The 26765-nt window shown below is 41.0% G+C and overlaps 1 protein-coding gene across 4 annotated transcripts in view; it reads left to right on the forward strand.

The window, feature by feature from the left end:
* Positions 1-26765, forward strand: part of plce1 (phospholipase C, epsilon 1) — an 80199-nt gene that overhangs the window by 37209 nt on the left and 16225 nt on the right. For 2 of the 4 annotated variants that reach the window (XM_075458075.1, XM_075458077.1), the window contains exons 9-30: positions 13079-13230; positions 13421-13588; positions 17935-18080; positions 18207-18354; positions 18460-18570; positions 18679-18788; positions 18905-19021; positions 20933-21061; positions 21139-21275; positions 21749-21855; positions 22009-22133; positions 22251-22395; positions 22904-23068; positions 23337-23451; positions 23626-23785; positions 23963-24085; positions 24901-25037; positions 25128-25366; positions 25549-25610; positions 25760-25925; positions 26030-26137; positions 26515-26631. In XM_075458075.1, coding sequence (XP_075314190.1) covers positions 13079-13230; positions 13421-13588; positions 17935-18080; positions 18207-18354; positions 18460-18570; positions 18679-18788; positions 18905-19021; positions 20933-21061; positions 21139-21275; positions 21749-21855; positions 22009-22133; positions 22251-22395; positions 22904-23068; positions 23337-23451; positions 23626-23785; positions 23963-24085; positions 24901-25037; positions 25128-25366; positions 25549-25610; positions 25760-25925; positions 26030-26137; positions 26515-26631 — 2987 coding nt within the window. Of the gene's footprint in view, positions 1-6953; positions 7316-13078; positions 13231-13420; positions 13589-17934; positions 18081-18206; positions 18355-18459; positions 18571-18678; positions 18789-18904; positions 19022-20496; positions 20539-20932; positions 21062-21138; positions 21276-21748; positions 21856-22008; positions 22134-22250; positions 22396-22903; positions 23069-23336; positions 23452-23625; positions 23786-23962; positions 24086-24900; positions 25038-25127; positions 25367-25548; positions 25611-25759; positions 25926-26029; positions 26138-26514; positions 26632-26765 lie in introns of those variants that run through there. The other 2 variants (XM_075458076.1, XM_075458074.1) reach the window with 2 other exon arrangements.

A 26765-nucleotide genomic window follows, 5' to 3' on the forward strand; every position in this document is an offset into this window, starting at 1 on the left:
GCTGATACTGACATTAACTTCCACTGGCAGTGAGCCAGGGGACAGGCTGTCTCTGGTAAGATCAAGGAGACATGGAGCTCAGTGTACACACAGTCGCGCAAAATGATTCATTTTTGTATTTCTGTCTTTGTGACTTGCTGAAATATCAGTCACGCCGATCACCACACTTTCATTTGGATCAGACGACCTTTTTAACATTCACACGCAGACACTCGCACACGATGCATTTCTTCAGCATTGCACTGAGCTCTGTTCTAATGGGGGGCTACAGCAAACAGCGCTGAGCCAGACACGCGCACACATAGCTATTTAGACGTCTTGGCAGGACGAGGATTTGATACACACAAGCCGTGACTGTCTAATTTCCCGGTATCCTATTGTCAAAGCAACCCAGATACTGAACGTTTTGTTTAAGCACGACTCTTCTGTGCAGGGAAAGTAGTGTGTGTGTGTGTGTGTGTGTGTGTGTGTGTGTGCGTGCTTATGTTTCTGATCAGCTGTTTGTACTTTGGGAAACTACCTGGGTAACTGTTCAGTGAATCTGAAAGCTGTTTCTGTCTCCAGAGACAACAGAGACTCTTAGATTCGGACTCACTTGTAAGAATATTGGGAAAAGGATGAAATACTGAGCTGTCAAGTGGCCTCAGAAAAGCAACTTTAAGGCTGTTCACATTGTCGGGGCCGAGATAGAAGAAAATGTGTACAAGATTGTTGAAATGATCTGATAGCATGAAAGACATTTCATTATCCTCAAGCTGGGGCAGGGTCTGAGTTAAGTTTCCAACTTGGACAATGTGTGGTTGTAGTTATTGCTTTCTTCCCATTTTTGGTATTGTTCCACTCTTCAGAGTTTCAGTGTAACAATCTGCTCCTAATCTTTAAGCCTGAGTGAAAATTGCTTCTTTCTCAATCTCAGCCATGTAGTCCAAGCAGATAATAAGAGTAGGCTTTTTAACGTGGCAGTAACAAAGAGGAAAAAAAGAAGAAAAAGCCGATTCTAATGTTTATTGTACCACTGATTTTTGGATTGGGGATTTTTAATGTGCTACTTTGATGAAGCTGCATGTAATGCTTTTTAATCTTCTCTGGTTTCTCAACAGTCTGTGCCAGTTTCTGTATCCAGAATAGTGGTGCTGCATAGAGTTTCTTTCTGACTGGGTTGTAAATGATAGCAGAACATTAGAAACACGGCTTGTACCGCTATATATGACGTGTCACTTTTAACCATTGTAACACTCCAAAGAAGTAGAAGTAGTCACTTTGAATACACTACTTTTGGCACAGACATCTGGACACATTGTGGATTTACGTGGCACTGCCAACTTTGTGCTCCAATTCTGAGAGACGGAAAAGCAAATTACCAAATTTGGGGCAACTTCTGTAGTTAAGGATCTATGGACTTGTGCTGCCGCTGGTAATGTTTTGTAAGAGACACTAAGAATTTTTTAAAGATTATTCATAATCTCCAGAATGGTCCATATTCCTCATAAAGACAATAATCTTTCATCGTTTTACCATCTGATGTGTTTTCTTGGTATTGTTCCCCATTGAATATTGTGTTTATTTTCACCCCATGCCAGCTGGGATGGGCTACATTGCGAATTTGAATTGGACTAAGCAAGTGTGAAAAAAAAAAATGGATGGATGGGATGATGCTTGATTTTTATTTATTTATTTTTTTTTCCTAACTTCATGATTAAATCATTGTCTCAGATTGGGATCAAATGTAAAATGTAACTATGTCAGCGCAAAGTGCTTTTTAGATATTATTGAAAGTTTAACTTAACTTAAAAAAAAAAGAAAGAAGGAGGTCTAGAACAACATTCCAAACTGTCTTTACACGCCGGCTCTTTGCATGCCAGTGTCACCATAATGAACCCAAAGTATTCGGCTGCTTTCTTTGTATACAAATAATTTGCGGCGTGTCTGCGACATCAATCATTGAGAGGCAAGTCAGGAGCAGCATTTTGAAGATGATAAATTATTTTTGAACAGGTTGGGTAGGCACGTGTCTGGGTCAGTGTGACAGGCTTTTGTTGGGAGGTTAAGCTGCTGGTGCCCATAAAGACTAACACTAGTGTTGGAAGGCAGCGTCAGCTGGTAGAGACAAAGTGGAGGTCAAGGTGGATCGCAATGCTTAGAGGTGTAGAGATACAGAGAAAAAGCAGAACAGTAAATCATTGCCTAACATCAGGATAATTAGAGGCAGTTGTTTATGTTTCATGGAGCTTGTCCTTGCTAAGCATGCGGAGCCTGATGCCTGCCCAATCCATGTCAGCTCACATACAGCATTTTTTTTTTTTTACTGCTATGACATAGACATAAAGTATACGGTAGAAAGCCATTACATGAACTGTTCTTATAGGTTTAGGAAAAATTTCAAGTTGATTTCATAGCTAAATTTATTTGGTCAAACGACAATAGGAACAGTAGCTGGTGGCTGAAATTATTCCCTTCTGTTCATTTTAGCCATGAAATGGGGCTTTATGATGCGTTACCACTAAGTGGAGCGGTAAAGACTCACTGTCCTGGTTTGCTGAATTGTCTAAAACTAGAACTAGATCCTTGAGGTGTGCAGTGTGTGTGTCACTCTTTGATTAGTGGATGAGCACCTACTTACCTTCTTTATGGTCAAAGTAGTAATTCAAGCACACAAAACTCAAAGGACCACTTGTATTTAGCCACATGTATGTCAGCTGTAAATGACAGTTGTTTTAAGGGATTTTCTTGAGCTCATTTCCTTCTTTTTTTTTTTTAGGGTATTTGAATGTGCTGTGCTGCTGAAAATGAATTATGTAGCTCAGTCACAGGCTGCTATCCTTATGGCTCAATATTGGTGGTTTTTCTGTTTGTTTGTCTTTGCTTCCTTGCTTCTTTGTCTCTCCTCCTTTCAGTCGTCACTTTACATTGTGTTGGATTCCAGCATTTAGGACCCATTGACAGCAAATATGGTGGGGAGTTAAAGTGAAAGGAAGTCTCAAGGATTTTAAGAACACATATTGTTTACATGGCCTTTGTGGCTAAATATAGTCTCCGTAGAACATTTCTGTGATCAGGGTTGTAGACACACAGTTATTATCAGAATGTCTCTCTCTGTCTTTGTATCATACAATATATAGGCAGTATCTCAAAATCTTATAAAATACTTTGTCCAAGATAACAGCAAAACTAAAAGGAAACGGCTCTACATTCATTGGGCACCGTCTTTTATTTAGGGGCATACCGATACCCAGGAATACGTGCCCCAGAGAGGAAAAAAACTAATTAGGAGGCATTCAATATTTTTAAATCAGATCTTGTCTAATTCATTTAGAAATCACATTTAAAAACAGCAAACCAGTTATCCCTACCAGTGTTGGGTCACAGCGATGGCAGTACACGAAATGCACGTCATTAGTTTCTTACAATATTGAATTCATAACCTTTGACGAGATGCAAGAGGAAGATCTCCCCCTTGCTGTTTCCACTCCTCCCCCCCCCCGAGCCTAGGATGGAAACAGGTAGAAGATTCTAACTGTCCCCACCTGCTGTTGTTATGATGGCTATGAGACAGGCTCAATATAACTCTGGACTCGTGCACACACACGCACACACGCACACACACACACACGCACACACTCAAACACAGATTCTTGCTCCTTCCTGGTGTTTCATAAGATATTACATGACAATTAAAGGGGGGAAAAAGGTCCCTCTGGGCCTATATATGAAATACTGTTGCCCTGTTTCCAAAAATGCTTGCAAAATGAAACAAGTGGTCACAATTTAAAACACTTGGAACAATAAAAATTACGTGAAATTAGGTCTATGCTGGTGTAGCGGCCAGCTCATGTCTTGAATGTCAACCAATGCTCACGTGTTCAGCTGCTAGTGAGGGGCTGCGTGTAGTTGTGTGTCAGCTGGCGGCGGTGAAGACTGCGCCGTTGGTATTGATACTGTTGCAAACAAGTAACTAATTAGATACCAATTTATTTTTTTGTGTCGATTAGTATCTCAGTATCTTTTTTCCCCATGTTTTTTGACAAGCCCTAAGGCAGACCAAACTACTTGTTTTGGTTATACAGTATTCAAACAGAGTCCGGACGGACAGGTTGTGTCTGATTAGAATTTATTCATCATCATAAAGCACATCTTTGCAAAAAGTCGCACAAATATTTATATAAAAGTCCTGGTTCTGCATGCGGAGCGCACATTAGAGTATGGAGGGAATGATTTGTACTGATTTTTACTTTCCACACCTGTAATTTGACATTGGTTGTTGTCTGCATAACCTCTACCCAGTTTGACACAAACCATGATTGAAAGGGATTTACATTGGAAGGAGTTATGAGCAACTAGAAAGTTGGTTGTTTATGATGAGACTGACGTGTGAAGGGGAGATAGCATAGAATATACAGTACAGACCTTTATTTTCATGACTATGAAGATTGTAAATTTACACTGAAGGCATCAAAACTATGAATTAACACATGTGGAATTATATACTTAACAAAAAAGTGTGAAACAACTGAAAATATGTCTTATATTCTAGGTTCTTCAAACTAGCCACCTTTTGCTTTGATTACTGCTTCGCACACTCTTGGCATTCTCTTGATGAACTTTCAACAGGTAGTCACCTGAAATAGTCTTCCAACAGTCTTGAAGGAGTTCTCAGAGATGCTTAGCACTTGTTGGCCCTTTTGCCTTCACTCTGCGGTCCAGCTCACCCCAAACCATCTCGATTGGGTTCAGGTCCGGTGACTGTGGAGGCCAGGTTATCTGACGCAGCAGCCCATCACTCTCCTTGTTGGTCAAATAGCCCTTACACAGCCTGGAGGTGTGTTTGGGGTCATTGTCCTGTTGGAAAATAAATGATGGTCCAACGAAACGCAAACCGGATGGAATGGCATGCCGCTGCAAGATGCTGTGGTAGCCATGCTGGTTCAGTGTGCCTTCAATTTTGAATAAATTCCCAGCAGTGTCACCAGCAAAGCACCCCCACACCATCACACCTCCTCCTCCATGCTTCACGGTGGGAACCAGGCATGTAGAGTCCATCCGTTCACCTTTTCTGCTTCGCACAAAGACACGGTGGTTGGAACCAAAGATCTCAAATTTGGACTCATCAGACCAAAGCACAGATTTCCACTGGTCTAATGTCCATTCCTTGTGTTCTTTAGCCCAAACAAGTCTCTTCTGCTTGTTGCCTGTCCTTCGCAGTGGTTTCCTAGCAGCTATTCTACCATGAAGGCCTGCTTCACACAGTCTCCTCTTAACAGTTGTTCCAGAGATGTGACTGCTGCTAGAACTCTGTGTTGCATTGACATGGTCTCTAATCTGAGCTGCTGTTAACCTGCGATTTCTGAGGCTGGTGACTCGGATGAACTTATCCTCCGCAGCAGAGGTGACTCTTGGTCTTCCTTTCCTGGGGCGGTCCTCATGTGAGCCAGTTTCTTTGTAGCGCTTGATGGTTTTTGCGACTGCACTTGGGGACACTTTCAAAGTTTTCCCAATTTTTCGGACTGACTGACCTTCATTTCTTAAAGTAATGATGGCCACTCGTTTTTCTTTACTTAGCTGCTTTTTTCTTGCCATAATACAAATTCTAACAGTCTATTCAGTAAGACTATCAGCTGTGTATCCACCTGACTTCTGCACAACACAACTGATGGCCCCAACCCCATTTATAAGGCAAGAAATCCCACTTATTAAACCTGACAGGGCACACCTGTAAAGTGAAAACCGTTTCAGGTGACTACCTCTTGAAGCTCATCAAGAGAATGCAGAGTGTGTGCAAAGGAGTAATCACAAAAGGTGGCTACTTTGAAGAAACTAGAATATAAGGCGTATTTTCAGTTGTTTTACACTTTTTTTGTTAAGTACATATTTCCACATGTGTTAATTCATAGTTTTGATCCCTTCAGTGTGAATCTACAATGTCAATAGTCATGAAAAAAAAGGAAAATCATTGAATAAGAAGGTGTGTCCAAACTTTTGGTCTGTACTGTAGTTATACCTTACCCAGTATTTCAAATTATACTTCCATAAAAGAATTCCTCTGTGATAGCAAGCCTGTGTGTTTACGTCACTGTAGTTATAAAATCCCTTTCCAAACACTCGATAGACACGTGTCAAGATATAGGGCAAGCAATGACGCAGGAAGTGATGTCACCGAGCTAGGTAGTGAGTTAACGAGGAATTTCAACGATATCTGCTCACAAACTAACATTCAGAGGGACAGTTTGTCAGAGGCAGCGCACAGGCTGCAGACAGCCATAGCCTTCCTCTGCTTTAGCTAACGTTGCCACAACAGAATATGTTGGTTCTATGAAACACGGCCAAACTAATCTCACCCTCCCATCAAGCAGACACAAAGCAACCTCGTCCTCAGACCTCGTTACTCGGCGGTCTCATCACAGAAGTAAAGTGTCAGTTTTTTTTTTTACAGTTTTCAGCTCTGTGGCGCTCTTCCTCCTTGCCTGCTTCTCGGCCAGCTTTCATTTTCATCAATGCTGTTATGCTTGTTAGCGTGTGCTGGGTTTACTGTCCCTCTCGCTCCTGCCGACTCCTTTTCCTTCAGTCCTGTTCATGAGCACAAACGCCCCTGTGTTCAACAGATGGGAACAGTGCTGTGTGAGTTAGTCCTTTTCCAGAAGAGAAAACTTTTCTTCTTCTTACTTTTTTTCAATAAAAAAAAAACAAGAGAGTTTTAGAATGGCTCACTTCACCATTGATGTGTTTTTCATTCATTTATATGAGAGACTAGAGCTAAAAGGATTTCAGTATTCTAGATATTGAAGTATTATAACTAATTACTGATTTCTGACTGTTGGTATGGGTGTATGAAGTATGACACTCTGTGTTTGTGTGCTGGGGTAGTGTGGCCGGTCTAACTGTAGCGCATGGCCGTGAACTATGTATAGTGTGAGTGAGGAGTGGGCGGGACACACACAAAGAGAGAGAGAAAGAGAGGAAGCTTACATGAGTGCGTGATAGAGAGAGCGAGAGAAGCATAGAGAATGTAGTCAAGACAGAGCGAGGGAAGAAAGGCTCTGCTATTGAGGACAGGGAGCGCAGGCAGGTGAGTGACAGAGAGAAAGCAGTACGAGTTTAGGAAAGTCCGAGTTAGAAATGAAGCGAGGGAGAGAGAGATAGATAGAGCAGAGAGAGAGAAATTGAAAGGAGGAGCAGCTGCGGGAGAGACGGGACTGTCGGCTCAAATGTGGACAAGTGTATCTCAGTCACTCCGGCACTGAGCTGTCAGTGTGGGAGGCAGAGTGGTCAGCTGTGTCTGAAACCATGAAGCACTCTCACCGAACAGACTTCAAGATGATCAGTGAGTAGAGAAAACGTAAGGTTCAGTGTGGCTGCGGGTCTCCTCACACAGCTGTGTTGGTGGTACCAAATCATATTTGTCTGCATGTGTGTATGCGTGTATTTTGTGTCTCCTTGAACATGTAACATGCAATCGGGACTGTTGCAAGTGGCCTGCTCTTACATAAAAGGCATTTAAACTGTAGCAAGTTTCTGCAAAGGGCTTTCCAGCGTGTTTCTCCTTTTCTACGTCCACAAATCCACGCAGGCAGAACTGCCTTGGAAGGATGTGTGCCTTCTATTGGGGGCAGCTTGCCGTTCGTTGTCTCGCCCCAAGGACACTTGGGCTTGTGTCGAATCATTTGATTTGTGATTACTGGAAAGGCCTCTTCACTAACTTTGCCACAGCCACCCCGGTCTGGTACGGTCATCGGACCATGAAGAAGTAGAAGAAGTAGTTTGCATTCTGTCTAACAATATTTCATATGAATCCTCACTTCTAGGCATAGCACCTTCCAGCTCACTGTGACTGTCTGTGCCGGCACAACAATAAGCTGCAGTGGGAGAAGGAAGCAGCATTTTGATTTTAAGAAGTCGGTGTGTTATTTGAATATGTGAATGATGATGTAACGCCTGTACTCTGTGGCCTTCTTTTTTTACCACAAACCTGACATCATGACTGTCAGGTACTTCAGGGTCTCTGGTTAACGTCATTTTGAATTGATCCTAACACTGAATGTCACACATGGCTATGGAAGTGTTTTGACTCGGAGGATTAAAATAACATACCTTTCATGAAAAACAGAACCACCAGTGCGTTCAGTCCGATTCGGATCAGGTTACTGTGAAGTGAGCTCTTACATGAAGAGAATTCTGGCTGTAGTTTTTAGGGTTTTTCTCTCTCTTTTTTTAGTTTCTAAATCTTATTTTCACGTTTTCACGTGCTTGCTTTGATCCTCTGTTTATGTATTTTATCAATAAAAGTGAGTATTTGCTTTGTTTTTTTTCCTCTGGTTTTTGTCGGTCCTGTTCAACTCAGACATAAAAGATCCACCGCAGTGAGACAGATCAGTGCTTATTGTTTCTGCTACTGTAGTGTTTGAATGTGTGTGTTTGTGTATTATGAATCCCAACACTGTTTATGCTAGTGTGTTGATGTTTGCTGCTGTAAGCCTGTTTACTCCTAACTTGTTGAGCTAAAACTTACTTGTACATACTTTTATGTACGTGTGTGTGTTCTGGCTGACGGCAAGATAGTGCCAAATGGGATTTATTGCGTGGTTGTATTTCTTCTCTGCCTTTTCTTTAGAGAGGAACTGTCGGATGTTGCAATTTGGCTGCAGATTTAAAGATTTAAATCTGTAAAGTTGACAGATTATAAAGGGACATTTCATGCCTCGTTTTCACAGACTTAGTACCAGAAGGAGGATAGAGCTACAGAATGATCTGATAAACATGCGGGCTATTATCCACCCAAAGAAAAACATAGCTTTACTTTCTAAATTTTTCCTTTTATGAGATAAGCCGAGTAAAGAGTAGGAGAATAACATGCAGCAAAGGTTCAGCCAGCCGGGAGTTAAAGATAAAGAATTTGAAGCTGAGGGCATCATATTGCCCTAAAATAAGATAGTTTTCAATAAAAATCCTATGCTTGCAATTATCATGTATTTATAGGTTCAAAGAGGAGATTTGTTCCCAGTCGTTTGACACAGACAGTTTGTGCTGCACCTGTTTAAGTGCCCTACATTCTCCAGAGGGAAGTTGTCATCAGTTCTAAACATGCTTGTGAGGACGGTTTACAATATGTGGGCACTTGCCTGCCAAAGGATTCACAGGGTCTGTGTTCAAGGTTCCTCTCCTTGAGTTGGTATAAATAACCTTTATTCGCTCAGGAAACGAGTCAGTTCTTACGATATTGATGGAAGCTTTCACTCATTTCCTCTAATTTTGTTTCAGGTCCAAAAATCAGTGTGAGACCAGCACTGATATTGGCTCACTTATTACGAGTCAACTCACCCACATCGGACTGGAAGACAACGTCCTTATTTTTCTTTGATTTCCAGTTGGTTTAAAAAAAAAAACAAAAAAAAACAACAACAATCATGAAATTACCAGGACAATCGATTAAAAAAACAACAACATTTAGTGTCCCTGTAATGTGCGGGGCCTCCATGTTTTGCCTTAACGGATCATGTGCTCCTTGGCATAGATTCAGCAAATCCTTGGAAAACTACCGGAGGGATGGAGCACCATTCTTTTTAAAGATATTCCCTCGTGTAATATTTTGTTGGTGTGGGATTCTGTTGTTCCACACATCTCAAAATTTCTGATGAGACCCCTTTATTCCACATCCCTGCTGCAAAATGGGTCTTTCCATTCCAGTTTCCCAAATTCCATGTAACAATTATCTGGCCATTCTTGCTGACTCTCAGGTCAGGCCTTACCTTTACATTTTCAGTGCTCTTCTTTTCTTTCTTACATTTTTTTCAAAGTTACTGACTCTAAATTCGCATTACCGGCTGCATCGTTTTTGTTCCGATTCAATTCTGTTTTAAGACGGATCAGAATTTACGGTTCACAGTCTTGACGAGATGTAAATACCTTGCATCTAACTTTCATGTGTTTGCAACTGCACACTAAAATGGCATGCATGTGCGCTCAGTGCATTTTTGCATGCATTATTTGTATCAACGATGGAAAGAATCACATTTGTGACATCACCTGGGAGATCACGTTAAGACACACAAACAGTTCTGAAATGGGAGCAGCTGTGTAGTAAAAAAGCTCCAGCAGTGCTGTAGATTTATGGTGAAAAAACCTGCATGCTTGCAGGGATTACCCTGCTGTACCATAGCATAAAGGTCTCAGCAGGACACTTCCTCAGTTACAGTCTGGTTGGTATAGTAAGCCTGAAATCTAACGTTCAAATCGGTGTAGAGCATAGAGAGACTTGTTTGACTTGCTATACACACACACACACACACACACACACACACATGCATGCATGCATACAAAACCCTATTTCCTGTTGTCAGAAAAGAAATGTCATGAAAATGGTTAAAAAGGATGTTCAGGTTATCTGTTCCATCCACCACCACATTTAGAAGTGGTTCTATTAACATACACACACCAACACACACACATACACACATGTAGGTGTGTTTGCATTCAGCATGCGTTATAGAGGAGTGAAGTCGTGCATAGAAATCACAAATCCATCATGGTCAGTTGGTCTTGTCAGAGTCATAACAGAAAGACCACATGTTCAATATAACTTTGAAATGGTTACGATGTATAATAGATTTTTCACATGGGCTCGAAACAAGTTATATGAGATAAACTTATCACATCGGATTCCCCAACCTCATCCCATGCAGTTGTGTTTATTACGAGTTTTTTTTCTGGTTGGTGGGTAAGCTCAGCCCCTAACTGTAAAGCATGAGGAATTTGCTTTGACACTGCAGCATGTGTTTGCAATGGCTGTATGCTCAGGTTTGTTTTCTCTGCATGGACGCACATTAGCGTTGAATTTATTCCTCGGAATCTTTTAAGACCTTTTTGTTGCCGTCTTGACGGACAGCTCTGTCTGCCTGCGTGTTTCCCTGATCAGTGGATGAATAAATGAATGAGCGAGGAGGCCGCATGATCATGAATTTCATGCGAATAATTTAAGGCCGTCTCAATTTCCACTTCACAAGAAGAGCTGGGAATAACAATTCTTGGTAAGAGATGTGGTTATAATTTTGAAATAAATTTGTTTTATTTTAAGCTTAATGCCTTCCTGGTCTTTTTCTGAAATAGGATAAGAAACACTCAGTGCGTTTTCCTAAAATGCATTAGAGTGATTTAATACAAGTGTAAGGTTTATAGTGCATATTGAAAAAGAGAGATGGTCAAGATCAGTTTAGCCAGAAAACATCCTGACTGCATGGTATGAGTAAGTGGGCTGCAGTTCATGTCTTCAGTTTTTGATTTTTAACAAGCTGCTGCTGTTTACATCATAGAAATTCTATAAAATAGCTCGACAAGGATGTCTGGTATTTATGCTTTGGTCCCTTTGGATTTCCTCTGTATTTATTTACACGACATACTGTGTGTAGTCTCGGCACATCGGACTCTTAAACGCATTTCTCACATTTTCAGTCGTCGCGTTTTGTTATTCCCTTTCATTTCATGTCTGGGAAGAATGTTCTTTGCCTGGGATTATATTATAAACAATCACTGATAACTTTTTGATGTGTGCCTCAGTAGGACAATGAAAGGATTCAGTATTTTTTTTTTAATGTCTGCTGCAACGGATAGTTCAGTTTGTATAAAAAAAAACAACCAATGACCGCATTTCCACAGATTTTACTAATCAGTCCCCTCCCATCTGTGTTATCTGCCTTCTCCTCCCATCTCTTTTTTCTTTTTTAGTGTTTCTTTGCTTTTGTGCATATTTTAACCAATCGAACTCTTTCTTTTTTCCTCGCTATATTTCTGTTCCTGCCATTTCCCTTCCTTTCTCTGCTCGTGCGTATTGCCACTGTGCTCTTATCCTGTGCGCACACATGCGCGCTTACGCACAAGCACACACTGAGAGTTCATTACAGAAGCTGTGAGGCCGGATCCACAAATCAAACTGTGTAAATAAGCAAGTTTTGTTCCTGTGGAGCAGTCACTGCAGTTGCCATGACTACCTGTTGCACATCTCAGGAGTTACCAAGGACAATCTTTAAGTGTGTGTGTGTCTCTGTGTATGTATGCCAACACAGTTTTGTGTCTGTGGGGGGGGGGGGATGGGGGGGGGGTTCTGCATATGACAAGTTGACAATGACCAGAGAGGGCCTGTCCTGGTGTTTATTTTATGTACATCTCCTCCTTGCCTTCTGTTGTTTTACTATCAACATTGATATATGAATATGAAACTGCTGCACTGTCTGGTCAATGGCAAACACTTAACTCACACACAGGCATCTTCATAAATCAACTGAATATTAATTATGTAGAAAAATTGATCCTAAGAACATCTGGCCGCTTTTGTCTGAATAGATGTTTTGTCGTAGCTTTGGTTTGACCATTTAAATACACCACAAACCTCACCTGGACATCCTGTTTTTACGAGTCCATTCTTTTTGAGAGTAGGTATCATATCTCAGTGACTGCTGTATGAAACTCCTCAAAGAGTCTTCCTGAAGTGACTCATAGAAAAGCTCCTGCGGCAAAAAAGGTCTGTTTGTGTGGCATTCATCCCGACAATGCACAGAATGTCCACCTGGCAGCTCCTGAACCAGTGTAGGATCTGTCCATTAGTCCTTTGTTAGCAGAGATCGCGACAGGTTCGCATTGGTGTGTATGTGCATCTGTGTGTAAACAGACAGACTAATGGACCTGACTGAAATCCAAACACAGGAACTCGCAGGTGATCAGGGCTGTTTACTTTCAGAGGGTGAAGTGGGCTTTGCTCTGTGGGTTGAAGATGAGAAAATGGTATACAGGGGCTAATGGATCAGCTGACTGGAGACACCCAGTTTAATCCTGAAAAAGAAAAGCACAGGGGACACTTGGGGAAGAAAATGTTTCACCCTCACTCTCTCTGTCTAACTCTGCTTTTAATTTACTAGCATGTGCATAAATGGTCTTTGCTTTCCCTTCTCACTTTCTTCCTTATTCCTCATACATCTGTCTGTCTCTTTCACTTATGCTTCCTGAAGATACAACCTAGAAGTTTATACGAACTAAGCAAATAATGTGCATTTATTGTTCCTCTTTAACTCGCTTCTGTCTTCCTCATCTGTTGTTTCAGAGCGTCAGCTGGCCAACAGCATGAGCAGCAGCGCTCTTCCTCCCAGTGTCAGTGGGATCAGTAAGGAGTTGGCAGAACTGCGACACCTTGTTCAGTTCCCAGAGGAGATTGCGTGTATTCTCACTGAGCAAGAGCAGCAGCTTTACCAGCAGGTAAAAATGTTGTCTACAGGTTGGGATTTATTATTATTATTCTTTTAAAGCCTTTAAGTTCTGTGTGACTTCTCTGTACAGACAGATGTTGACAGTTGCAGCATCATTGTATCATTTGGCGGTATGAGAAAACATTAAAGCCTTCGATTTCAGCAAAGCCACTGTACTAAAAGTGCTCGTCTTTCCGCAGGTCTTCCCCTCGGACTACCTCTGTTTCCTCACTCGGGACCTGGGCAGTCCTGAGTGTCAAATCAAACGCCACCCAAACCTCAAGGCCTCGCTGTCGGCGCCCACCATGCCCTCTCAGAGTGCCCGGCGAAGTAACGCTGTGGAGGACCTGGTGGCACGCTTCAACGAGGTGAAGAGGCCACTCTTGTAAATTGGATTTCACATGTTAATATGTTAATCGCTCTTTATTTTGCCTGTTCTAAAATGGAAGAACAGAGGCGAAATTCTGACAGAAGACATAAGGCGGTTTCTCTAAATTCCTAACATCCACATCTCTTTCATAAACTTTTATCAGTTGTAATGAATATGTGAACTCATTGTATTAACTTTGCAAAGCCATGTTGCATATTAAAGCTCAGGTTTTATAAGATAATGTCAATGTGGATACTGCTCAACAGTAACCATGTGGTATAGCTTAGTGTGTGTCTCCTGAATGCCTTGTGCAGCCTTTTTAAAGTTTTAGGCCAATATTTTAATATTTTAGAGACTAATCACTTGTCAAAAAAAAAAAAGAAGCACTTAAATGTGTTGTGGTCTCTTTAGTGACTTCTTGTCATTGACATCATCAGAGACCATGAAAAAGCACTTCTTTTATTTGACATTGATGTGAAAGGTTGAGAGGAATGTTGTGTTTTCCTCGAACTGGATTTTCCCAGTTGCATTGCCTGACATAGGCTAAACACACACTTGCTGTGGTGTAAGCTGGCTAAAGTTCTGCTCCAGAGCCTCGTGTCTTTTATGGTGAGTCACTTTGCGCATAAACAATCACAACACTGCACTGCTGAGAAAGAGAGAGTGTTGGAGGGAGAGAGATTGATAGGGAATAATGAAGTCATCTTTAAGTCGCATTCTTTCAGCATCAGCTGGTTTTCATTTAAGTCAGCCAGGGGAGAGACACGCAAAATGGTTTTCCAAATGTGCAGCGTAGCCATATATGGACACAGTGGAACAGGAATCAAGTGACAACAGTGATTCTCCCCTGAAGACACTGATGAAACCCTGAAGTGGCTTCAGATTCTTAGGTCTGGGCGCAGCTTTGACTGGACATCAGTTTTCCTCAGCACTGGTCTACAGCGTTTTGTCAGATATTTCCATTTATTTTTTAAATAAATCTTTTTTTTTTTAAATCATCAACAAACCATGATTTGGATTGTTGTAATTCAACATTCATTAATTTGTTAGGTAATTGTAGTTGCTAGGTTACTGGAAAGACATTCCAGTTTCCACACACCTTTCAGTAAACTAAAAATCTTTGGGGTTGTTCTCACTTTCATTTTATATCGATGGAATCACTGTGTATAAACGCACCAAAATAACTGTGACTGAAGAATAGAGTGACTGGTTATCTCTGTAATATTGAGACGACGCCTCCCTGGACTTGAATCGCTATTTTGAGATTATAGCCTTCTAACTTCAGGTTCCTAATCGTTTTCATCCTTTTTAGCTCTCGAGCCATGTAAGGGAGGGAAGAAAAGATAGCCTAGAAGGGAAAACTGGGAGGCAGGGAAGGGCGAGAAGTTAAGGCCTCTTTGTGTTTGCCTGGAGTGTTTAGCTTTGACGGAACCAGTATGTGCTGCGTTGAGTTTGAAATAGTTCTCTGTCAACCTCGGTTATGTAATTCTTGTATCAAGGAGAAACTGACGCTCAAAGTTCAACTAATAACAGCTGGAGACGGACAGACAGACAGATGATCACATACACAAACATCAAATGGGATCAGCTTGTACCCAGCTAGTTCTATATCTATATATATATATATATATATATATATATATATATATTTATGTATGTGTGTGTCTCTGCTATTGATAAGAACAATGCTATGTATACAAGGGAGCTGTTGTTTTGCACTTCTTTTCACACTATTTCTGTCAGTTTTACTGAACTCTCGTCTAATCTCGTGCTTGCTCTTTGCTGCTCTTCTGTGCCACTACATGCTCTGTCTGATTATAGTATCTCCTTGTGTCCTGTCTGTTATCTATCATACGCAACACCGAGTACACACTTTGCTTTCTGGAATATCAGAAGAGATGCCGACTCAGTGCAAATCCCTTGATCTATCGCTGCTCAAAAAGCCACTTTGCAGACGGTCAGAATGGTTTAGATGCTAATCGTAATTCAACCCCTCGGCTGACACGGTGTTGCATTATGTCATAAAGCAAGAAGTGGCTAATAGAAGAGTTTCATGCATGGCAAGCACATCCTGCCACACACAGAAAACAGGGGTGTGACAGATAAGAGGCAGTAGGACTGCAGGGTTGTGTTTCACTAAGCCATGTACGGTAGATTCTCCAAGATGCCTTCAGACCATTGAAGTTGTAATACTGCAGCCTTAAAAAGCTCAAGGAAAAACAAAACGTGGAGATTCGATAGAATGGATGATCAGTAAATGTGTCCTAAACACAATATTCACAAGATGTACTGATATTGTGCTTCTATACCTGGGGTTAATTCATAGTGTTACACCTATATATTTAATCAAATAATCTGTACATTTATTGTATTTAATTTTATTTTATTTAGCCAGAGTTACAAGATCTCTTCTTCCAGAAAATCTTGGCCACGATGTCGACCTAAACCAGAAATTAAATTTTTAAAGAAACATGTTGTTTGTCTTAATGTACTGCATGTGAATTCTGTGTGCGCTTGTGTAATGATCCACGTTGAGGTCAGTGGAGGGGAAAAAAGGAAACATGTCAATAACCTCAAACAATAGTTTTATGTGAAACTATGTACTTTGTGAGATGTTTTCGAATCAGAGTGCCGGTGTGCGTTTGGTGCTTTATTTAGTCCCAGTGGAGTCAGACTGTGGTGGGCTTTACAGATCCTTACATAAGCCAGTAATAGATCTCTGGGCTAGGGGATGTTTTTACCACCTGCAAGGGGGTTAGGGAGTTTCGGTGTGAGTGTGTTTTTATGTGTGTGCCACTACATTAATGAGGCTTTAATGCGTGGAGACTATGACACAAGCGGGCAGGAAGCTTTACTGCGTGTATATATCACATAAGTGATATATATAAGTGTCTATCACCCAGAATGTGAGGGAAAGTTGACCCCGATACATATCTGGTTCTGCCATTGTGTTTTACGCGGATGCTTGAGGGCAGACGGTGCAGAGACAGAGCGCAGCTGATAGATATCTGATCTCACTCTGTGTATGTGTGTGTGTGTATGTGTGTGTTGCCAGCTGGTATTAATCCTGTACATTTATTACCACTTTAGACTCAGGTCCTGAAAGACCACACACAATAGAGTTTCAGCTGAACATGACATAGCTGTGGATATAGTTTCCTTTTCGCCCGGCTTTGGTGCGATTGCAGTAGTAACAGCCTTGTGATAACACACCAACACTTAGAAGTCAGCTGGTGGTTTAGCACACGATGTTACCAGTTACTCAAGTTGTACAAGCAGAAATGTTTACTATCATAAAGTTATCATCTCCTTGATTCTTTTCTTTTCCAGACGTTCTATTGTAGATCTGCTGCTGTGTTTGAGATCATTGTCCTTTGTCATGATCGTGTTTCAGCTAAACTTTTTGCTGTTGGACAGATGGCCTCACATTTGATTTTACAATACTTTGGTACAGGAGTTTATGGTTGACTCATTGACTGCAAGGTGCCCAGGTACTGTGGCAGCAGTAAAAGCCCAGGTAATCACCCTTCTACCACTGGGCTCCATAGTGGATATGATGCGTTTTTTTAGCTGATATGCTGTCATTTATTTTGATGTGACAAATGTACATTTTGACCAAACATCTCCACGTTAGTCTTGCCTGTCTCAAATATATTGTCCCAGGAGTCTTTTGGTGTGTTCAGGTGTCTTTTTAGAAAGAGGAGGCTTTCTCCCCTCCAAACAAACCATCCTTGTTCAGTCTTTTTCTGATTGGACCGTCGTGAACTTCAACATCTAACATGCTAACTTAGGCCTGTAGAATCCCAGATGTAGCTTTTTGTTTTTTTTGCAATTTCTCTCAGCATTGCTCAGTCTGACCTTTGGGTGAACTTGCTGGGATGTCCACTTTTTTGGAAGATTGACAATTGTCTCGATTCTTATGGAGGACTGTTCTTTTTGCACACAGCACGGTGGAATGTGTCATGTCTTGTTGCTTTTCTATACCAGGTTAGATTCTATTTACCTCATTTTAAGACCTGGTAAGTACCAGATGATTTTTTTTAATTTATTTTTTTCAAATTAGGTCCTCGTAAGTACAACCTTAGAGATGAAAGTGGGTGTACTGTAGCGTTCCTGTAGATGTGCAGTATATTGTGCCAGTGCAAAGTCTCAGAAAGAAGTTTTGTTGAATGGATGTGAAGATAATTTTGATAAACAAAACAAAGTTTGTTCTTTGTGAACAATTATATTCTTGCTCTACTGAGTTTATAATTGATAGACCTGGGCTGAGGGTCAGTGTTCGCTTTACTTGGTCATTTTGATCTAACTTTTAGTGACATTATATGTACATTTTTCAACATGCAGGTAAGTTCGTGGGTGACGTGGCTGGTCCTCACAGCAGGGTCCATGGAGGAGAAGAGGGAAGTCTTCTCATATCTCGTCCATGTCGCTAAATGCTGTTGGAACATGGGAAATTACAACGGTGTCATGGAGTTCCTGGCTGGACTCAGGTTTGAAGAAACACACACTGCTCCTCTTTGCAACCTTACACAACAACTCAAATACTCTCACATACTGTACAGTTTTGTTTTTGTGACGAAAGCATGTGTACATTTGAGATATTTCTTGTCCTCCAGGTCCCGCAAGGTGCTGAAGATGTGGCAGTTCATGGACCAGTCAGACATCGAGATCATGAGAGGTTTAAAGGATGCCATGGCTCAGCACGAGTCTTCTTCTGAATACAAGAAGCTTGTGACCAGAGCTCTTAATATCCCAGGTTGCAAGGTGCGCGTCTGATCACGATTGTCTAAGATTGTTAAATTCTCTTACTGTGTCTGAACTCAGCGTGGCTGATTTGTTTTTTTTTCCCCCTTTACCCTTACACTTTAGGTGGTGCCATTCTGTGGGGTTTTTCTCAAGGAGCTAAGTGATGCACTGGATGGCACAGCAAGCATCATCAGCCTCAAACAGTCTCCAGATAATACTGAGGACTCCATAGAGGTACAGTAAAATACCCTACAGCATGCACAGTTATATACAAATTTAAAAATAAAAATCAGACATTGCATGCGTTTGATCCATCTTGCTCTGCTTTGTCTGCGTCTTCAGTTTGTGTCTGACTACAGCGGCCAGCACAATTTCATGTCACGGTCTGGTCCAGATGGGCTTCACGTCCCTGAGAAAGAAGCTACTGTCAGCAACATCCTGCAGATTATCAGGTGCGCCATGTTCCATCTTTGAAAACAAAAAGACTGGGAAGTGACGGTGTTTGACACTGTCCTCTCCAATTTTCTGTTATTATCTGTGTGTCTGACTTTCTCTTCCTGGTCCTTAGATCTTGTAACCGTAGTTTGGAGGCAGAGGATCCTGATGACTCGTCCACCAGTCCCTCCTCGGCTGGCCCATCCTTCGCATTCAGAAGCAACTCCTTCAAGGACCGCTGCCGCAATCAGTCAGTTCAGTTTGTTTTCCCCAAAGATATTCTTTAACTATGCAGTTTCAGACGTATGTGAAACTGTAGATCTAATTAAATTTAGCACATTGTTATGGACATATTAGAATATTGAAGTTTTCCATCCAGCTGAAGGATGGTCTCTGTTTGCTCGCAGAATGTAGGGGAAGTGTTTAGCTTGAAACCCAGAGCATAGTGTTTTGCTGACATTTTAATATTTAACTTTTATGTCTTTTCTCAGGTGTTTGGTTTCATAATTTTGACCATTACATATCCTACATGGTGCTTACAAGCAAGTAATTAGATATCTACTGTACCCGAGTCTCATTTTGTGTATTTGCGCTACATTCCACAGTATATCTATTTTTTTTTTCATTTTTGGTTGCATTCTTCCTTTAAGGCAGGCGGTAGATGGCATTGTTAAGGACTGTGACCCCTTTGTTCTAAATGTCTGTTTCCAAAATTGAGTTTTCTACGTTCCTATTCATTCACAGACAATGAGTCACGGGCAAAGTGAGAGAATGTTGCATACAGATTTATAACAGAACTGTGAATACTGCCATGCTGGGAGTGATAGGCATGGCTGGTCACTTTTGAATAAAAACACAATTACTGCACTGAAAAGATGATTGATGGCATTCGCATTCAATGTGCTGCAGTACTTCTCATGACTTAGAAAAGAAACATTATGTCATGATACTTTCTTATTCACAGAAGCGTAAGAGTAAATTCTTTAGCAAAACTGTTTGGCTGTTGAAACAATGATTTTGGTATCCATTGCTTGCTTTCAGCTGTTGAGTGACACAGATGGGTTTAATACTCGATACAAATACAGAACATGTTGTGTGTTATATTTCACCTCTGTGCAAAGATATTTATCCTCCTGGAGCAGATGAGCCGGATTCTCACCAATGTTTCATTTTGGTTTATTATTCACTTCATAAACATCAGCACAAGATAATGGTTTGTAGAGGAACACATTTGCAGATTGTTATTGAGATGGAGAGATGTTCACATAAAACTCTGTGTCACAGAGAAAAAAAGATAAGAGGTTAGTTTCCTGTCAGGACAGGAAGGAACAGAGCTCTGGTAATTTTCAGCACACTGGTGGCAGGTAGCTAATAACACAGGCTGGAATGTAGACACTGTAGAAAACTTATTCGATTCCAGCCTTGACCTGTTATATTTGTGTAAAGGCGACTGTTTTTTCTGTCTGAAATATTTCATGTTTAGGCTCAGGATGAGAATTAGGCTCAGAGAATCTGAGAATTCATTTTGTCCAGCGTTACACTTTTTATCTGTTTGGACCACAACACAGTTAAATATCCCTTTACTACTTCTTTTCTTTTGGTTTGGATATTTTCATTCTGCCCTCCTCTTTTTGGTACTTTTTCAGCTGCGATGACTGTCAGAACCTCTTTGTCATCCTTTTTCTCTCTCACTCTTCCTCTCCTCCTTCTCTTCTTTTATTCTAGTTCCCATTCATTTAGGACAACGCCAGAAACAAAGCGGGTTTTGTAAGTGGCTGTACAATAAGAGTGGCAGGAGTTTGTACAATTTGTTCTCTCACACCAACATGAGTTGAGTTGTAGCCTGAGCAGAAGCTTCTTTAATAGGAATGAGCAATGACAAATGCACGTGGCTTTACTGCTTGTTTACCTGCGGCCTGCTGGGCAGAGAGCATTTTTGTTGTGTTCAGCGGTCATGTAGCGGACCTTTAACGTGGGTCATTAATCATTTGTGATTGGACTTTCTTGCCACGTTTTTTGGGTGATGTTGAAACAAAAAAATTGCTTTTGCAGATTCCCTTTAAACAAGCATGAGCAAAAAAAATAAAAATCCAGATGTAATTATCCTCCTGTTCCTTGACTGCATCTCTGCTCTTTGAATCCAACTCGTGTGCATCGACAGATTCACGGTCGGGGACTTGTCGGACTCAGATGGCGATTTGTCAATTGAGCCTGTGGTGAAAGAGGTTGAGTTTCAAGGGACGGAAGAGATACACAGAGCTTTTAGCCACGGCACCGAGCTCATTCCTTGGTAAGAAATGGCCAAAATCACGCATAGCTACATTACCTCAAGAGACACACCATAATCTTTCTATTCAACTTTTCTAGGTATGTGTTGTCACTACAACCAGACGTTCACCAGTTTCTGCTGCAGGGGGCTACGGTAATTCATTATGACCAGGACAGCCACCTCACATCCCGCTGCCTGCTGCGACTGCAGCCAGATAACACAACCCTCACCTGGGGTAAATATCATCCGCTCTGTTGGCTTCTACAGAAAAGCACAAATTAAGATGCTGTTTTTGGGGTTTTATATTATTCAGAATAGGAAGAATTCCCATCAGTGATTCAGCCAGACTCTCAAGGATTATTCTCAGCCAGTGAGAGATTTTATTCAGATGAAAATGTTAAGATAAACATGGAAAACTGCACGGAAACATTTCCTTTGTTATGAGCTACTTGTGAACATATCAAGTATGTTTATAGCTCAAATGAAAAAGCTTAATTTCCTCTTGCGTTATTGTTCTTTAAACAAATTCAAAACGGGCATCCATGACATAGAAAATCAATTTTCCCGTCATTATGTTTTGAACCGACTTTGTTTATCCACAGTAGGTAAGCCCCTTATCTTTTAGATCGTATGCAATTTAAACGAGCTGTAATTTCCTATGCCTTTACTACATTTCAAACATATCATAAATGTCTTGATGTTCGGCAGGTAAGCCTCAAAGTGGAGGGGGCTCCCCCACAGAGCAGCCTCTGGGATTAGGACAGACTGTAGCAGCTGGTCTAGCAGAAGGCCTGTTGGACCTGGGAGTGGTGAAGGTTCGTTGAGAATAGTGCCTGAATCTATTATGGTGATGTGATTTTTAGTTGCTAAAAATCACATCACCATGGTTGAGCAGGTTTGTGTTTGAATCAAATGTCACTGTCATGGGTCAAAGTGTACTCATAACATTTTGTTATTACAACATGCAGGCAGTGTTTCTGGGTCATCAGGGAGTTGATGTCCATGCTGTGTGTTTGCAAAACAAGCTGAGTCAAATGACCGTGGAGGAGAATGGCCTTACCCTCCTCTATGGTCTTAGTACCACTGACAACAGGTTAGTGACTTGTTAATACCGGCACACTGCTTAGAAATCTCCTTCTGCACTGCAAACTTCCTAAACATCTCACTATTTACTTAATAGTTTAACTAATCCCCTTACTAATACCATTAGACTTCTGCATTTCGTGGCGCCAAATCACACGGCACAGATGCTCCACAAGGGCCTGTCAGAGTTGGTGAATGCAACCAGGAAACTGAAGAAGTTTCCGGACCAAAGGTTGCAGTGGCTGAGGAGGCAGTATGTCAGTTTGTATCAGGTAAACTGAACTGTTAGGTTCTTTAATATACCTTTTTTACATTGACACTTTTCCATCTTTGCTGCTGTATTGACTAAAATTTGCCGCTTTGGACCTGTTGAATTAAATAATAGCCGACTTATTATTTTTGCTCGCATTCTAGATTGTGTACAATGGCACAAAATGCATTTCTAATTAAAATCAAAAGTTTTAAGCTATTGTTTTCCTCTTTTCAAACAAACCTTTTATTTCCTTTTTATATTGAATTCAGGGTGGCGTACCATTTCTTAGCCTATTTTTAGCTATTTGCAGAATTGCAACCTGGCACGCAGAAAAACAGCCACGTGGTTCAACCTTCCAGAAGTATTCAGTAATAATAAAAAATGCCTTTGTCTCACAAACAATTGTATTAGAACATTACAGTAGGACGAGACTGTAACTTGAGCTCTGAAATAAAGGACAGCCTTCAGCTAAACCATGCCAGTGTTAACCTGTCTTTCTACCTTTCTACTTCTCTATGTCTCGGCAGGAGGATGGCAGGTACGAGGGTCCTACGTTAGCTCAGGCCATTGAGCTCTTTGGTGGGCGGAGGTGGAACATGGGTTCGGGTGGTGTTGAGAAACCTGGCACGCAGAAAAACAGCCCACTGAGCATCAATGATAAGTCCAAAAAGAAGAAGAAAGTTCTTGTCAGGGTTGGTACATGAAGGTTTTTTCTTGTGCTTTTTGATGGAGCGTAACACTAAACATATTTACCATCCTCTGCTCTGATTAAACAAATGTTACCGTACCATACCTGGAGATGGTTCAGAACTCATTCAACTATATTACAGCAAGGCTCTGGTCCTTTACACTGTTCTTCATCTATATTCCATGCTTCCCTGTCACACAGCAGGTTCCAGTGGTTCATAGTTTCTCTTTTCTTATTTCAAGCATTCTGTTTTTATTATACACACAACGCAGGGAGACAGTGGGGATGCCACTGACGACGAGATGGTTTCCAGAAAGACACGGAGTTGCAAAGAAGGACTGTATCGAAATGGTCCAGAGTCTGACAGCATTGACCAAGAAGATCCAGGTGACATTCACAGGAACTATTTCAAATCAGACTAAATCATTTTGTTTAGCTTTGCAATGCCATATCAAACTGCACAAAAGCTTATTTAAAGAACAAAAAGTTTCATATAGTGAAACATTTGATGTGTTTGTGTGTGTGATGTCTATTTACTCTGAGTCTTCTCCGCCTCTTTAGATGACAACTTCCCTGGACCATTTTCCCTCTCATCCAGTAAGAGCCCTGGATTGCTACCCTCCTCTTCTTCTTCATCCTCCTCCTCCAGCATGACAGGGTCCAACCACTCTCGTCCACAATCATCTCCAATCATTTCTGGAACCTCAAAGTCACAGCCAGGGTACTCAGTCCAATTCAGTTTAGTTATATTCGAATAGCACCAAATCACAACAAATGTCAATCCCCCTCGCGGCTCAAAGAAAAACAACTGGAGGCACGGCATGCAAAGCAGACCCTACTGAGATTGAAACCTTCCTTCCTTCCAGTTGATGCATTTTTCTTTCTCTTTGTGTTGCAGGGCATGGAGCAGCAGATCGTGGCATGGCCGCGGTAAAGCTTGTTTCAAAGGCTTTCAGAATCTTATGATTTCTGACAGCACCATGAGCTTCATTGAATTTGTGGAGCTTTTCAAGTCTTTCAGGTAAATAGAAATTGATTTCTTATTATTAATTTTTTTTTTTTTCTAAAGTTTAGTTGAAAGACAGTTTTTTTATCTTACATGTTCCGTTCAGCACTTTTGCCATCTAACTCCTCTCTTTTATGTAATTGTTATATTCTTATCAAAGACGCCTAAAGGTGGTGTGATCCAACATATTTTACAAATACCTCTAAAGGTTTTTATTTCTGACATTTTCAAAGGATTCTTTTGTTTACGATATTCACCTTTTATCAATTTTTTTCTGTCAAATGAATGAAAAAGTGTTGTGCCTTGATAAGCAATTCCTGTAAAAGTCCTCCTACATTTCTTAGATTGTGACGTATCCTCTCATCTGTTGCCCAGCTTTATAAATTCTGTTCTTGCACAGATACAACCACAAAGTGGAGGTTTGACTGTTTTTGTGGATGAATGTCTATAAAGTCATAAAAAGTTGATAGCTGAACTATGTTAAATGAAACCAACTTGCCTTCTTGAAGTGCTCATAATGAATTGAACTCTCGCTTGAATTTATTATAGAAACCAAAGAAGAGAATTTGTACAAGATACAGATTCCAGACAAATAAGTGCTGCCTAATATTATAGCGAATTGAATGTAGAGGAGAGAGATGTATTTGAAATTGGGAAGCTGAATCTCCTGTCTCGGCTCTTGCTGTTGACCTATAAACCTTTTGTTTACCCATGGAAACTTTCTCTGCGTACAGAGAAAAACATTTCAAAACAACTGTAAGGTTAACTAATTACTCCAACAGTAGTTGCTTGAATTGAACGAAAAATTCAGTGATTTGTTTTCTCAACAGTATTCGAAGCAGGAAGGACCTGAAAGAGCTGTTCGACATCTTTGCTGTCCCCTGTAGTCGCTCTTGTCCTGAATCATCTCCCCTTTACACCAACCTCAGGATTGATGACAAAGAGACGGGACTGCAGCCTGACCTCGGTAAACCAGAGAGCTGTTGAGGCGGTCAAAATCATGCTTGAAATCCCTTTTTTTCTCCCTTATTTCCTAATCTCCTTCTGTCCTTTTCAGACCTACTAACCCGTAATGGTTCTGATCTTGGCCTGTTTATCCGGACGAGGCAGCAAATGTCTGACAACCAGAAGCAGATCTCAGACGCCATAGCAGCCGCCAGCATTGTGACCAACGGCACGGGAGTGGAGAGCGCATCGCTGGGTGTACTGGGATTGGCTATCCCTCAACTCAATGACTTTTTAGTCAACTGTCAAAAAGAGCACCTGAGCTATGATGAGATTCTCAGCATTATACAGGTAGGGATCTGGAGCTGGAGGGATGGTGGGATAAGACATACTGCAGTTAAGGATGGAGAGAAGGATGAGAAAACCCCTGATATACTGTATAGTAGTGAATTTGAAATATTAAGAGTGACAAAACGCAAGAAAGGAAAGGAGACTCTTAATCAACAAAGTCAATGACTTGTTTTCTCTTGCAGAAATTTGAGCCCTCATCAACCTTGAGACAAATGGGTTGGATGTCATTCGAAGGTTTTGCAAGGTATAGCAAAATCAATGTTTAAAAAAAAAAAATGCATGACATGAATGTATATACCAAATTGATAATCAGTTTCGAAAAACTGTGTAAACTATGTTACGAAACAGGGGGAATCTTTAAGCTAAGTGCTTGCATTGTCCTGTCCATACCAGGTTCCTAATGGACAAGGACAGCTTGGCTTCTCGTAATGAAGAATCTCAGATAAAACCAGAGGAGCTGCAGTACCCTCTGTCATACTATTACATCGAGTCCTCCCACAACACTTATCTGACTGGGCACCAGCTCAAGGGCGAGTCCTCTGTTGAGCTTTATAGTCAGGTAAGTCAGACAGTTTAAATACTCTGCTGCTTTATACCCAGTCTGCTGACGTCTTTGGTCCTGTGGCTGATTCTTATTCGGGACTGTTTCTCACTGTCACTCAGGTGCTGCTGCAAGGCTGCAGGAGTGTCGAGTTGGACTGCTGGGATGGAGATGATGGCATGCCAGTTATTTACCACGGACACACACTTACCACTAAGATTCCATTTAAGGTTATAAATGCTCATGCCCTTTGTTAGTATAAGAAAAAAAAAAAAAAACACTTGCTCACTTGCTCTTCTTCCTTTTAGCTCAGATGCCTTTACATTTCTAGCACGTCACCATATCTTCAAACACAAATTTTACTGCTGTCTGATGTATTCATGTTGACAAATCCAGGCATAATTTAGATATTCTTTTTAAACTAATGAGAATTACGTAAGCTCACCAGCTGGTCTTCGGCGTCATGTTGATATGATTTATTTTGTGTTTGTAAGTGAAGCTGAAGGGAATTTAATTTGTATTGGTTTTATTGTCTCATATTTGACTTGGAATGCTGGTTGTAAGATATATATATATATATTTTTTTTTTGCTTCCTTGATCATTCAGGATGTGGTGGAAGCAATTAACCGGTCAGCATTTGTCAATTCTGACATGCCCGTCATCCTGTCCATAGAGAACCACTGCTCGCTTCCGCAGCAGCGCAAAATGGCTGAAATCTTCAAGGTAAGATGGAGGCTGCTTCTGAAATTCATGTATGTCACATTTTACAGTTTAACTGAGCTTCACGTGTAAATGTTTCCATCGCTTTAGTTTTCGAGCGGTCCATCCACCTGCACCGTCCCTCTACCCCACATAAG

Source organism: Odontesthes bonariensis, chromosome 23 (genome assembly GCF_027942865.1).
Source record: "Odontesthes bonariensis isolate fOdoBon6 chromosome 23, fOdoBon6.hap1, whole genome shotgun sequence".
Classification (NCBI taxonomy): domain Eukaryota; kingdom Metazoa; phylum Chordata; class Actinopteri; order Atheriniformes; family Atherinopsidae; genus Odontesthes; species Odontesthes bonariensis.